General features: G+C 30.9%; 1 protein-coding gene across 1 annotated transcript; it reads left to right on the top strand.

Moving 5' to 3' along the window:
- Positions 1-1,194: 1,194 nt before the first annotated feature.
- Positions 1,195-2,202, top strand: LOC117928914 (transcription repressor OFP13-like). The gene has a single exon (XM_034849030.1). The coding sequence runs from the start codon at positions 1,327-1,329 to the stop codon at positions 2,005-2,007; it is 681 nt and encodes a 226-aa protein (XP_034704921.1). The 5' UTR covers positions 1,195-1,326; the 3' UTR covers positions 2,008-2,202.
- The last annotated feature ends 13,700 nt before the right edge of the window (positions 2,203-15,902 follow it).

The following is a 15,902-nucleotide window of genomic DNA, read 5'->3' as shown; positions in this document are numbered from 1 at the left end:
TTTTCGAGACATGCTTTTCCAAAAATGTGGAATCATTTTTAAGGGTTTTATTTTTTGTTTTATTTTCCCTTTAAAATAAAATAAAATAAGCGGTGACTCCGATTTTTCTAAAACAATTTTTTCACAAATAAAAACGAGTCTCGCCGATCGAGTTGGGGCGCATGTGAGAAATGCGAGTCCACACTATTTCATAGTGGTATATATCTCACCGATAACTCATACCCCTTGGGAAGAAGGCCTCTTTCACATTGATGTAGCTACACATAGAAAGGTTGATCTAAACATAACCAAGTTGCAGACATCGTTCAACACATTAATAATTAAACTCACATTGTATTGCTAGATTAAGAATTGACAAACATGCGTGATGAACATTATTCAAAACTAGGGGTGTGAGTAAAAATTGAAAAATTAGTAAAACTAATCAAATTCAACTAAAAGGGATCAAATTGATTTAGCTTTCAACAACTATAAAGGTTAGTTAAGTTTAAAAATTTTGAAATTTGATTTTATTGATTTGGATATTAGTTTCCTTTATTTCCTAATCGATAAAATTAAACCAAATCAATATTTTAAAACTGAGTAAAAATTGAAAAATTGGTAAAACTAATCAAATTCAACTAAGAGGGATGAAATTGATTTGGCTTTCAACAAAAGGTTTGTTCAATTTAAAATATTTGAAAATTGACTTTATCGAGTTGATTATTGGTTTTCTTTATTTCCTAATCGATAAAAATAAAATAAAATCAATATTTTAAGACTTCCATTTCTTGTGAAGTATAATTGTTTGATGCTCAAATACGTTTTTAATGCACATACATACAACACTAAAAGACTGGTTTGATTTTGAATCAACTAATTTTGAAGTCCTCCAAAAACTGGATGGAATCACACATTTCTACACCCATAATTAATAGTTAGCTGGGGTTTGAAAAGTAATGAAGGCAAAACATTGGACCGTGCCAAACCCAAAAAATTGAAACCTTGATAGATGCACATGACAGGGGCTGTATTTAGCAAACTAAGAACATAAAATATTAGTTGAGTATTATAGAATAGCAGTTGACAAAAGTAGTGTTTGCATTCAGTTGTTGTGAAGGGGCATTTAATAACATTGAATTCCACAAGCCCACAATTAAATACACACATGAGAGGTCCTACCAAAACCCATTTCCTTCCCATCTTCCCCTACTTCCTCCTCACCTATCCTTTAAATTCTCCTCTTACAACTCCCCCTGATCACCATTAATACACCAGCTCAAAACTCAAAAGAACCCTTTGATCCCCCTCCTCATTCCTCAGCAAGCTTGTGTTGCAGCTCCAAAAATGGGGAAGAAAATGAAGCTCCCTTCTCTGTTCAAGGCCAAGGAAACAAGGCAGCCATGGCAATGGCCCTCGTGCAAGCACCCCAAAACCCTTTCTTTTCGAGCTGGGGACGACATGTTCAAGACCGTTAACTCAGTCTTCTTCGATCTCACTGATGGAGTGGAGACTCCTGAGTCTTGGTTCACGAACACGTCCGAGTCTGCAAGCTTCTCCACAGAGTCCGAGGAGGAGTACGGCGTGAAGTCTGTGGAGGTGGTGATACGTGGGGTGCAGTCAGAGAGGCTGTTTTTCGAGCCTGGAAACACTAGTTCAATCTTGGAGGAGAAGGCAAAGGCGGCTAATGAGATTCATCCATTCAAGGAAAGCGTTGTTTTAGCAATGGAGTCTGAGGATCCCTATGTAGATTTCAGAAAGTCAATGGAGGAGATGGTGGAGTCTCATGGGTTGAAGGATTGGGATTGTCTGGAGGAGCTCTTGGGCTGGTATCTGAGGGTGAATGGGAAGAAGAATCATGGGTTTATAGTTGGAGCCTTCGTTGATTTGCTTGTTGGTCTGGCTTCTTGTTCTGATTCCACTTCTTTCTCTTCTGCTGTCTCTTCATTTTCTTCTCCCATTTCAATGTCTTCATCTCAACAACTTCAAGACAAGGACATTGATGATAAGGAGGAAGACGAAGAATAGAGGGCCATGCCTTGGCCTTTTCCCATTCCCATATTGTATCATTTTTGTGTATATTATATATTAGGTTAAAGAAATTACGATCAGACTGTGAGAGATCTTTGCTCTCCTTTAATTTGTACATCTCTGCTGGGGGGTGACTGCAGTGCCCCCAGCTTGTCCAAATTAAAACTGAAAGCCATCATTCATTTTTCTTTTCGAACTCTTCTTACAATTAGGCAATTCTATAATCTAATATCTCGCAAAATTAAGAGACCTGCACCAAGTCTTCTGGGAAAAATATTTCAGGGAATGTGGCTCTAACGATGAACCCAAAATTTATCATGAAGCCTGGGAATGTTAATTTAAGAGTCTCTCACTTACTGCTCCCAAAAGAGGGAGAAGACATTCACCAGGTGCTTTAAAATTGTAGTTTGTTTTTGTGTAACCAAAGTGAAGACTTTTTGAGGCTTTACTTGTCATTTGCTTGTTGACATTAATGAATCCAGAGCCCACTGAAGAGGCCTGAGGAATAATGGAATTACTGTTCAATTTCCTTGGACATGTGGTTGGACCGTCTGCAGCATTTAGGTGGGAAATATTAAATGGCTAAAGTACTGTTTGCCTTGCCATTTGCCAAGTCCTTGTTCTACTTCTTACTCAAGAAAATGTCATTTTTGTCAAAACCCAAACTTAACCTACATTTTAAAATGCAACCATAACGACTTTGAGATCAAGTTTGGTTTTGAAGTGAATCATATTTTAATGTGATTTTTATCAGACTTGGTAGAGAGCATGTGAATGAGTTTTCTTAATACGTAAAAATTATAAGTTGGTTAGTTTTGTTGGTGGATGATGATTGGGGGACAGGGGGTTAGCATCCATATTGGGCATGGCCCTCATGTTTATGCATTGTGGATCAATCACATCATTGCCTGCAGGTACTACACTTATTTATATACCCTTGTATGCCACCACACTCATCATCACAAGCTGGCTTTATTCTTAATTAATCTGCTCTACGTACCTATTTTTCAAGTGCAAATTATAACCGTTGAAAAATTGCAGGCTAATTTTTCTCGAAAGCCAATTTCTTAGATTTCCCACAAGTTTCTTGTTCGCCCTTATGCAAATTGCACGAGAAACCATCCCAAAACACTGAAACTAAAGCAGCTAAAAGCAGTGATATCCCACCGTAATGAAATTCCTCACTGATATATCTATGAGGGGTTTCTCTCTCTCTCTCTCTCTCTCTCTTTCTCTCTCAAATCAATCATTATTTCAAAAGAAAATATATGTATAAAATTTGGGTGACCACAAAAACACATCTCAAGGTCTTTTGTGCTCTATTAATGTCTCACCTCTCGTCGTTACATCTCCGCATCTTGTATAGTTAGTTAATCTTCATATTATGAATTCTTTTTCTCCTTGTGATGTATTTATACAGATCTCTCTAATATATTTTCTTATTCAATAGAAAAAAGAAAAAAAGAAGGAAAAACTTATTTTCATAAATGGTCATTTATGCAAGTGGTCCTTTACACAACATGCCCTCTTAAAAGGAATTCTGATCAAATTAGCAGTTGAATCAAAATTAGAAATTCCTATAGATGAAGGATTGAAAAAGTGTAGCAGCACCTCAAAGAAACTCAGTTCCTATCACATTCGGGTAAGAAATGCAACCAAAAAGCCTGCAAGTTGCATTCTGGCTTAACAATGCTCCAGCAGTACTGCACAGGGCCATTCAAGTCACGAGTAAGAGCAAGAAAAATATAAAAATAACAAATAATAAATAACATCACAGTCCATCACAACCATCATATGCTATTCATTAAGGCTAAATCTGGTTAGAACCAACAGGGTAAATGCAGATTATGTCGACGATTTATGAAGCCATTTATGGATCAGAAGTTTAAGCATATTCCGGACAAGTGGATTTCAACATGGCTTAGTTTTAATTTTGTTGATTTCAGGTTCTGAGTAAATTACATGTGAGATGAGGCAATGAATTAGCATAGACCATGCATAATGCTTGATTTATATATTCATTTTCTGGTCACATAAAAAGAAAAAATATGTATATATAAAATACCCTTCTTATCTAGATAGATATGTAGTGTTTGGGATCCGAGAAATATACATGGACCACCTAGTAGAAAAGGCAAATTGCAGATGTTATCTTAACAAGTTTTGCAGGCAGAAATTAAGAACTGAAACAAGAATCAAAGGGCCGGGTCCCAACAGTCAAGTGGTCCATACAAGCTGGGGACCCCTCAAAAGCCACAATATCTCCACGCTTCCTTTATGACCATTTGAATGCTACTGTAGTTTTCCGCAACCTCAATTCAATGTATGATGCAGCCTGAAGAAATGCACATGGGAAGCTTGCCTAAGATGTTAATTATAATATTTGGGCTGCTGCCAGGAGTCCAATAGAAAGGGCGCTTCACAGACCTTTGTTAAAGATGTCTAACCAAAACCTCGATCTTCTTCCTGTACAACCTAATATCACTTAATTAATTCAACAGTTACCCTCAAAATCTCCTATTTAGGTGAGTTAAACATGATTGCAGTTGAAAAACAGACCTCTAGTGATCACCTCTAAGATGTATTCAGCACATTATTTCTGAAAAGGACCTCCACCATTTTCAAACAAACATGTGATCCTTGCCAGTTTTTCTTGGGTAAGTCTGTCAAGCATTGGTTAAGAAAGATCCTTCAGCATAAAGAGTTTCTTGTCTTACTCGTCCTCCCTCCTGCAAACTTGCGTGTTGAAACTGAAGTTTTGCACCACAATTATTGGTGAGACCACCCGAAGTCAATAAATCTCATTCATTCGATCTGCTCATGAGTTGCACATTTGTTTACTTCATTCTACAGTTTTTATTTTTTATTCCAGTCATGCATGCTGCGCAACCAAGTAAGCCATAACCATTACCATTCTTCAAGCTCAGTCAAAGGACACTTTCCTTGCTAAGCTCTTCAAACCCCAGCTAAATGTCATAACCATTGCTTGATAAATAACTCTTTAAGGACTATTTCTCAATTAGATTTCATATGAATCAACATATATTTAACCCTATTAAACCAACAGCCATAGATGGGAAGTGGGTGCAAAAACAACTCCTTCTCTGAGGTCTCTCTCTACTTACCAACTGCACGCTTATTCTTCTCTTCTCGTTTCTAGTTTGACTTCTACACCACAGCATTATTGTCTAGTACATTTGCTCAGAATTTTTGGGACCAATATCAGGGACCTTTACACCCATTTCAAGAAGCATAGATCAATCTCTCAAGATCTTGTGCCATAGTGTTATAATAATCTAATGTGGATAAATTTTTTCTCGATAACTAAAATTTTGTCATTAATTATGAATCTTGATATTTTGTTATCAAATATTTAAACTATACTTTCAAAGTGGTTTTATTAGATAAAGATAATTTTGATATTTTTAAAATTTTTAATTAAATGAAAATTTTCTTTTGGTATCACATCCCAAGGAAAAACACAGGTCTCCACATTTCTTGAAAACAAGAATAAATCATATTTGACAATATGGGTTGTTGATAATTGAAATTTCTATTCAAAGACTCCTAAAATTTATATATCAAATTCAAATATTGTTTTTAATATTTAAGAAACTCTCCCAAACATGTCTTTTATTTGTTTGTAACGTTAAAAATTTATATATAGATGGTTCCTAAAAATAGGTCTCAAGAAAATTATGCTAGAAAACTTAAATATATAAAATCTAAGGGTTTGTTTAATAACTATTTTTTAGAACAGTTTTTTGTTTTCTAAAATTAAAAAATAAAAATTGAAAAACACATTTAACAATGAGAAAATTATTTTCTATTTTTTATTCTCAATAGTAGAAAATAAGGTATTTTTAGAAAACATCGTTTAGTTGTTCTAAGTCATTTTCACTTGTTTTTTTAGATTTGTTTTAAAAAATAATTATATATATATATATATATATATATATATATATATATATATATATATATATATATAATGATTAAAAATAAAAATTTAGACATAAACATTATTCTTAAAACATATTTAAAAAATATTAAAAACATTTGAGGTTCTCAAATAGACTTTTGTTTTATAAAATATCTTTTAAAAACTGTTCTTAAAAATTATTTTTTAGAACTATTTTAAAAAACTTTTACCAAACAAGGCTTAATTTTTTCAACTTAATTTTCATGAAATATTATATATTTATGTACAATGCAAAAAAAATTAGTGTTCTTTATAACTGAAATTATTACTCAAAGTACTTTATAAAAAAATAATTGAAAACACTTCAAATTTATTCTAAATATGTATATATATATATAAAAAATAAATTCTCAAATAATTATTTTTTATCAAAAGTTTATCAAACATATTTTGTGAGTTAGAAACTTCTTCTTCCCTAAAAATAGTTTTCAATTGTTTTTGGAAACAAAATTCTATTTGGCAAATCAAACATAAAAAATTTCATATCTTTTATACAAAACAGTTTCAAGAACAAGAACAAAATTCTATTTAAGAATTTTTTTTTTGTGAAAATGATGTGCATTTATATATGGTATGAAAGTTTTCATATTTTCAATTGTTACTCAAAATACTCTACAAAAAATAACTGAAAATATTTTACATTTATTCTAAAAACAACATATTTTCAAAATTAAATACTCAAATAATTGATTTTATCCCACAATTATTTATATAAATTTTTTATCCAATATGCGCTTTCTCAATCGAAATTATTTTCTGTCCTATAAAAAGAAGATTTTGATATTCCATACACTATCATGGTTGAGGAAAGTAAGGAGGAAAGGGAAAAAGAATGTGTATTAAAAAACTACTAAGCAAAAGGAGGAAATGTTAAATATTTTTCCCTCAATTTTCCTTAGAAAATATAAGAGAAGTTTAGAAAAAATATATTCCTCAATATTATGTTTGGTTTGGAATTAAAGTTTGAGAATAAAGTAGAGAGAAAATATAAAAAGAAAGAAAACGATAACAAAAATATAAATTTTTTTATTTAGTTGTTGATAAAAAATTGAAGGAAAGAAAATTTATTTTGAATATTTAGGTTATATTTGGTTGCCTGAAATTTTGAAAGAAAATACGAGAGAAATAAAATAAAGAGGAAAAATAAAGGAAAACAAAAAAATAGTTTTAAAATCAATAAAATACTTTATATATCACTTCAAATTCATTTTATTTATTTAACTCATCGATGTAAAGATTAAATAATTTAAAAATTATTTTTCTTAATATTTTTTTCTTTTGTTAATATTTTATGAAATCAAACATAGCCTTAAACTTTTTTTAAGAGCAATAGGAAATAAATTTTTTTAACACTTTTCTTTTCTTATCATGGTATCATTTTTCCAATACTTTTTTCAAGTCATGTGAACATTATCTCTGTTAACACTTTTCCTTTAATTTTCTTTGGGGACAAAAGAAAAATCATAATAATTTAAAAAAATTATCTTAATCATAACAATCAAATAAGAAAAAAAATCATATTTTTTTCTCTATATTTTAATAATAATAATAATTCTTATTTATTTTCTTTCATTCTTTTTTTTTTTTTTTGTTCTCCCTTAAACTTTTCACCAGACAGCCTGATTTTTTTTTTCCTGCCTGTTTGTAATTTTCTCATGGGTGGCTTACTGGCAAAGTGTCTTCCACTTTCTTGGGCCGATTCTGTAGACGGGGCCTAATTGTTGGGCTGTAAATCTGTCACTAATTAAGCTTAGATAGGACCCAAACAACCTGAATTAGATCATTCAGTCAATTTTACTAGGTCTCGTTTCCGCCTAAGCCCAAAATAGGTAAAATATTTTAGCCCAAAGATAGATGGGCTTGGGCCAGCCCATCGTAACACCTGGTGCAGCTAGAGGCTACGGTTAAGGACACATAAGGTTTGCAAATACTTCGAAGAGTGTGGGCCAAACTAGTTCAAGAAAAATATAGCAACATACTCTTATTTATTTATTTTTTTTGACTTAAATTAATTTAGTATATGTATCATTACTTAATAATTTAAGTCAGTACTTATTAATAAGATATACCAAATTCATTTGAATATTCTCTCAACAACAAAAATAAATTAAAAAAAAAAACTAAGGAAATTATATATATAAAAAAAAAACATTGAAAACTTGTCCCATTAAATAAATTGTATCCCATATCCAAAATTATTTTCTATTCAAAATGTCAAAGCTCATATCTAGAGTTATCTTTTTCTAAGCAAAGGTTCCTAGTTTCTTTCACCAAACGTCTCGTCTCGAGCAAATTTGAAGTATTTATTTTTTATAATATATTTTTAAGAAAATTATTTATCAAATATTTCTTGAGGTAGTATTATAAATGTTTTTTTAATATATATATATATATTCTAAATTTTGTTAAATTTGTATGGCTATGTATTTTTATGTTTTTTCTAGAATTCTTTAATTAGTTTTTTTAGTATTTTTAAAAAATAAGGATATTTGACAAGTTATTTGTGAAAATAGTTTCTAAAAATAAAAAATAAAAAATTTGTTTGAATAAATTGTTTTTAAAAATAAATTTTCTATTTTGATTTTTTAAATATCGTAAATTCACTTTATTTAATATTAATTAAATTAAAATCACGTCTTATTAAAAATGAAAATAGTTTTATAATTACAAATAAATAAAATAAATAAATATTTGTTAATAAAATATGAAGAATAATATTCTAACAAAAAAGTAAATTATATTTTTTATATAAAAAAAAAATTCTCTTTTAGTATATGTTAGAAAAATATCCACGTCTAAAAAGAATAATTCATTTTTTGTTAAAATTTGAATAATAATAATTTAAAAATAATAATCATTAATAATATTTTATTTAAAATGAATTTTAAAACTAATAAAATTTCATTTTTTTAAAATATAAACGAGTCAAATTTTTTTATTACATACACACATTTAATATTCAATTTCGTATACATAGTATTTTGAATGTTTTAATTTAATATGCATTTAATTGGATCGATTTTTTAATTTCAAATTATTACTAAAACTTAGAAGAATTATTAAATAATTTAAATTATTAATTATGTTTCACTTTATTTAAATTTTATTTACCTAGTGAAAAAAATTAGAACAATATAGTTGTGTTTATTGAAGAAATAGTGAAGTTATAACTCATAGTGTATCAATTTTGGTCTATTATTTTTTGTAGTAATTAGATTTTTATTTTAACTATCAAATTATTTTTAAAATTATTAAACTCATTAATAAATCAAATAAAAGATAAAGTTTAATTTATAGTTAATTTTTCTAGTGAAAAAATTATAAAAATATAATTATGTGTAAAAAAAAAATAATAGAGTCATTGTAAACCAATTTTTATTCATAAATTTTTTGAATTAATTGAATTACTATTTGAATTTCAAATTATTTAAAAAAAATACTAAACTTATTAATGAATTTGATACATTGAGTCTTGTTTAATTTAGAGTTTATTTGTCTAGTACAAAAAAAAAATTATGGTTTTATATATAAGAGAAACAAAAGAGTCATTCTATACCAATTTTTTTTATAAATTTCTTATATTAATTAGATCATTATGTAAGTTTTGAGTTATTTTTAAAAATTACTGCTCTCGTTAATGAATCCAACACATTAAGTCTTGTTTGATAAATCATTATTTAAGTTTTTTTTTTTAATTCTCTATATTTTCCTTTTGTTTTTTTAAAAAAAAATTGTAAAAACAACTTCGATTTGGTTTCTAAAAATTATTCTCTATTTTACTTTGTTTTTAAAATTTTGAAATAGAGAACAATGACCAAACAACTTTATGAATTTTTTAAAATAATTTTTTGTTTTTAAAAACAAAAAACTATTTTTTAATCACACTACGAAAACAACTTTGAATTTTTCTCCAAAAACATTTTATATATTAGAAGTATTTTCTAAAAGGATTCTCAAATGGATTCTAAATTTGTTAGGCCAATAATATTTTTATATTGTTTTTTATTTTTTATTTTTTATTTTGGTTGCTATTGTTATTTTTATTAGGTGAAAAAATAGTGTATGGGGAAGAAACACAAAAGATGCAAAAAAATTCTCGGTATATTTTTGTATATTAGACTTTTAGTAATACATCAAGTTTATACATAGAAGAAAAAAAATATTCTAAGTAAATGTTGATTGCTTGTTCTTTACATTGCATGTAGTTTGGATTTCTTGTCTTGTCTTGCCCTCCAGATCACAATTATACCATATTATAGAATAATTCATTTTCCTTTAATACTCCTCCTCGAGTTAGAGTGTGGATATCAAAAACTCCCAACTTGTTAAGATGTGACTTGAAAACTATTTGCCCCAATAATTTTATGAATATACTAATCACTTGTTTCCTGTTTCAATTTCACTATTCTAAATTCGCTCATGGATTATGTGACAATGCAACTCAATGTGTTTAGTATCTTCGTGATAGACTGAATTCACTACGATATATATGGATGCTTGATTGTCACAGTACAATCTTGCAAGTTCATGGTGATAAACATGTAAGTCTTAAAGCAAGTATCCTAGCCAAGTAAGTTCGCATGTGACCATTGCCATTGACCTATATTTAAAATTTGATGAAGATCTAGACATTGTTGTTTGCTTCTTACTTTGCCAAGGATTATATAGTACCTTGTGACTACTCGTCACATAGTTGAGTATCTAGCCCAATCCGTATCGCAATAGTCGATTAATTTCAATTGTTCATGTAATAGGAAGAATAATCCTTACCTTGATGCATCTTTTAGGTATCAAAGGATAAGATGTACAACATCAAGATGTAATATTCTCAATTGTTACATAAACTAACTGAGAGTGAATATGAAATGTGTGATTTTTGGTCTTGTAATGGTAAGATAAATTAGTTTTCCAACCATCCTACAATAATGAGTTGGGTCCTTGAGAAAATCACCATCAATCAAAGTTAGCTTCAATTTTTTTCCATTGGGAATTTGGCAAGCTTCACACCAAGTAAACCAACTTCTTCTAATATATTCAAGGTATATTTTCATTGGCAAATGGAAATTCCAGCTTTGGAGCATGTAACTTCAACCCTGAAAAAATACTTCAAAGTTTCAAGGTCCTTGTTCTGAAAACATATGTTTAGGTACTTCTTAAGGTCACTGATCACCTCTTCATTGTTCTCTATTATAATCATGTTGTGGATGTATGGTAACATGGTAGTGAAAGAATCACCATGAACCTTGCTGAATAGAGAATAGTCTGCCCTTGATTATTTGAAGCCAACATTTTGGATTACAGAAAAGAACTTATGAAACCAACTTCGAGAGGCTTGCTTGAGGTTGTAAAATAATTTATCAAGTCAACATGCAACTTACTTCCCTTATCAATAAAAACTAGGTAAGGGATGCATTTAAACTTCCTCAGAAAGTTCCCCATGTAGAAAAACATTTTGAACATCCATTTAATGGAGACCTTAATTTTGATCAATGACAACGGTCAAGATGCAATACACAATAATTAGTTTGGCAATTGGGGTGAAGGTTTCCTTATAGTCAATGCCTTGATGTTGCATAAACCCTTTGACAACTACTCGAGCTTTATAATACTTGACGGTTCCACTGAAATGATATTTAATTTTGAATATTCATTTACAAATGATGGGATGATGACTAGGAGGAAAAGGAACCATGGTCCATGTAATGTTGTCTATAAGAGCACAAAGTTCTACTTGCATTGCTTCAACCTAGTTAGGATCATGACGGGTTTACTCATAATATGTTGGTTCTACAAAGTGAGAAATATTATGTACAAATTTTTTATGAGTAACAGAGAAATTAGAGTAAGTAACAACGCATGGTTAACTTGGTAATCTTTGAGATGAGCAGGGGCCTTGGTAAATCGATTAAAGTGATGAAGAAGGGGTTGATTTTGTGGTGAAGTTGGTGTGGCCTTGATAGGAATGACAATTTCCATAGAGGATGGGGGCTCGACTTAGGGAAGTGATGAAGAATCAAGGGAGTCAACCATGACTAAGGGCATAGGGGTTGATACTTCATCAAATGGTATGGGTAAAACAAGATAGTCATATTGATTTTCAAGTGGTGAGGTAGAAAAAGAAAAGATATGCTCATAAAAAAACATCCCAAGAGGTGAAAATTTTCTTGGCATCAAGATCATATACATAACATCCTTTTTACTTAAGGGAATAGCCAACAAAAATGCACCAACTAGCGTGCATGTCAAATTTGTGCATGGGTGTGAGGTTGGTAACATGACATAAACAACCAAAAATTCGAATGTGAGAGTAAATGGGCGACTTTCCTTGTAAAATTTCATATGGTGACTTTTGAGACAACAAAGGTGTAGATAGACAATTAATGAGATAGCAAGCTATTTGGACACTTTCTTCCCAAAAGTCTATAGGTAAATTTGCTTGAAAGCGAAGGGCACATGCCACATTTAAGAGATGGTGGTATTTGCACTCCATAACTTCATTTTGTTGAGGTGTGTGACTGTAAGAATGCTAAAAAATAGTGTCATGACTATCAAAAAATGAGCACATAGATTTGAATTCATTCACATTATTAGTACATACAACTTTAATATCACAATAAAATTGAGTTTTAACTTAAGAGAAAAAGGATCTCAACAATGATTGTGTTTCAGATTTAAAACTCATGGGATGAATCCATGTAAAATAAGAAAAACCATCCATAATAATTCAAAAATATTGTGCCCATAATGAGATTTAACTTTGTGAGGTCCCAAATATCATAATGAATTAAATCAAAAGTTGCAATTGATAAGATTGAACTATAGGAAAAAGGTAAACCTATTTGTTTAGCTAGAGGACAATTATCACAAACATGTTGAGAATAAAAAATTATTTCTAAAATGGTGGATAATGCCTAAAGATGTGCAAATAATGGATGCCTTAGTTGTTGATGCCAAGTTTGGAGGTACGATTGACACTGTGAGCTAGGTGTGGATTCTAGTTGGGTGTGAGATAGTACAACTCATTATGTTGCTTGCCCAAGCCAATCATCTTCTTCATAGACCTGTCTTATACCACATAAAAATCAGGGTAAAATGTCACATTACATCTCAATGTTTGAGTAAGTTTGCTAATTGATAACAATTAACTTGAAATTTTGGAACATGTAACACCCCATCAAGAATAAAGTCAAATGACAACTCAATAGACCAATCGATTTAATTTTAGCTTGACCACCATCAGGTAATTCCAAACAATCATGATTAGTGTCTAATTTATTTTGTGATAGTGGTGACTTGGACATGTAATCTGTCGCACCAATATCCACAATCCAATATAAGTTTGAATGTGAATCATATTGAGTATTATTGCAAGTGGATGTGTTATACTTGTGGTATTTACAAAATACCATTCTCTTTTTGAAGCAAGGCCATGAGTTGATCATATTCCTCAATGGTAAATGTAGTCACCCTTGTAGTTGGTCTTTTGATTAGTTCCACTGTGTATTAGTGTGAATGTTGTGTCTATCTAATTTCTTTAGCTTCACATTCTTACCATGCAATTTGTAACCAACTGCAAATCCATGTAGATAAAAAAAAAAAAAAAAAAAACAATCAATGAGGTGGTCGTTTCAATTGCAATAGCTACACTTAAGTTACTTTCTTAGAGTCTCATTTTCTTGCATTGTGGAAGGTCACTCGTTTGAGCGACTTGTGTCATCTGATGGAAATAAGTTAGTTGCATTGCATGATGACCAGTATTAAGCTCACGATGGGAGGCTACATTAGCTTGTCTTTCTTGTTGAAGCACTTAGGTATGGGCTTTGTGCATGTTTGGTAGGGGACTCATTATTCGAATTAATCCTTGGATAGTGGCATAAGATTCTTTTGGTCCCATAGGGAACTGCATGACTTCTTCATTTTCTTCTCGTTTAGTAAGGTCCTTCATTCCACCACAAGAGCAGGCTAGAGGATCATGCTATGAGGCTAGTTCATCCCAAAGTGCTTTCATCTTGTTGTAATAAACAGAAACAAATTGTTATTCCTGTCGATGTTTGATAATTTCTTGTCAAATCTGATAATTAAATTCTAAAGTCATTTCCCTATGAGAAACTTTCTTTGAGATCATTTCAAACTTTGATAGTCGTCTTAGCGTACATAACAATGTCAACTATGTCAAGATGTACCAAAATCAGGATCCATGACAACACCATGTCATTGCATCATGACTAAATGGGAAACTTTGGATCTATAGATGTTGGTGCCTCAATAGATCCATTGATGAATCTAATCTTATTCTTTGCGCTAAAACTAATATGCATAGCACAAATCCATTGCCCATAGTTGTGTCCTTCAAGGAGTTTGGAAACTAAAATAATTCCTGGATGGTATGAGTGATGCAAAATGAGAGGATCCAAAACATCAATTGATGCTTTTGTGGTCTTTGTTTCTTTCATTGTATTATGTTTGTATTAGAGCGTGTTTAGGTATGAAAAAATGGTGATTGGATAATAAACAAAAACAATGCAGAAATTCTCTTTGTATATTTCTGGATATTAGATTTTCAGTAATACATGGGTTTTATACATTCCATGCAATCCGGATTTCTTGCCTTGTCTTGCCTTCTAGATCACAATCACACCATATTATTGAATGATTCGTTTTCCTTTAACATTAGGGTTGAGGTGCTTCAAATAGATACTATGCAGCACCGTTGGCATTGCAAATTTTTACATCCATGTAGATATACCCCAACAATAACCTCAGAATTTGTCTAGGAATTAAGCACAAAGGCTGTTTAAATTGAAATTAACTTTGCCAAGAGGCAAAAAGTAGATACATCACTGGCAATCCAGAAGCAAGCAGTATATAGCTAAAAAAGATTGTCCGGATAGGATAAATTCCTTTTCACATCAACCTACTATTCAGTCATTCACATGATTCATGACAGCAGCAGCATTTGAATGGGGTGGTGGGTATGTCCAAAAGTTCATTTCTCAAAATTTTTGTGATTATCAAAGATTACTCCCTATACTTTGTGATTAACACATCATTATCTCAAGATGCCTTGCTTGTACGTGCGTCCAAAGCATAGAGCAAAATTTTTGTAATACTGCTTTGCCCATATCACTTGTTGGGTTATTCAGTGAAGATATCAATCAGTTATATATGTATTACAGTTGTTCTCACTTAGAAACTATTCAAATAATGAGCAAAGCTACAAATTTTGGCTTCTTGCTGTCCAAAGAGGACAGGAGGGGCCCGAAAACCAACTTTATGGAATGAATTTATGAAAGTGAAAGGGGAATGAGCAGATATTTTTGAATTTTAGTGGCAGGGGAATGTTTAGATTACATGGGTTTCATGCAATCCAGTGCTAAATCTGTGATGATGCACCATGGGATCAATCATCAAAGCCATTATTCCTCTTCTAATTTGAGAAGAGAATAAAAAGAATAACAGTTACTCATCCTTTCAAACAGACAGTCAGTCCACTCCTCTTTTCTGCAGGCCCTCGAAATTGGTGTATTACTTCCTTTCTGCTTTCTCTTTTTTCCACCTTCTTTTTCTCTTTCTTTTCTTTTTTTTTTCTTTTTTATCTTCTTTGGAGCTTTTCCTTCTCTATCCCAAATACATATATATTATACAAAGCACACTGTTATAGTATAAAATAAAGAAAGTAAAGTGGTTATTCCATTCCTAGTTTTTAAGATTGGTGCTTTAAAACAGTTAGTATATGTAATTTAATATGCTTTCCAGTAATGTACAGAGACCAGCTTCTGAGTATCAATCCATGTATCTTTATCTAACATTTGAGAGAGAGAGAGAGAGAGAGAGAAAGGCAAAGGTAAATTGCCTCACATGCTTTCCACTTTCACATACAAAATCAAAATTTTTTTCCCTCACTTGCAAGAAA

Source organism: Vitis riparia, chromosome 13 (genome assembly GCF_004353265.1).
Source record: "Vitis riparia cultivar Riparia Gloire de Montpellier isolate 1030 chromosome 13, EGFV_Vit.rip_1.0, whole genome shotgun sequence".
Taxonomy (NCBI): Eukaryota; Viridiplantae; Streptophyta; class Magnoliopsida; order Vitales; family Vitaceae; genus Vitis; species Vitis riparia.
This window is presented reverse-complemented; position numbering and strand designations above follow the sequence as displayed.

Excerpts from the sequence above, each read along its gene's own strand:
- LOC117928914 (XM_034849030.1), top strand. The coding sequence starts at position 1,327 with ATGGGGAAGAAAATGAAGCTCCCTTCTCTGTTCAAGGCCAAGGAAACA.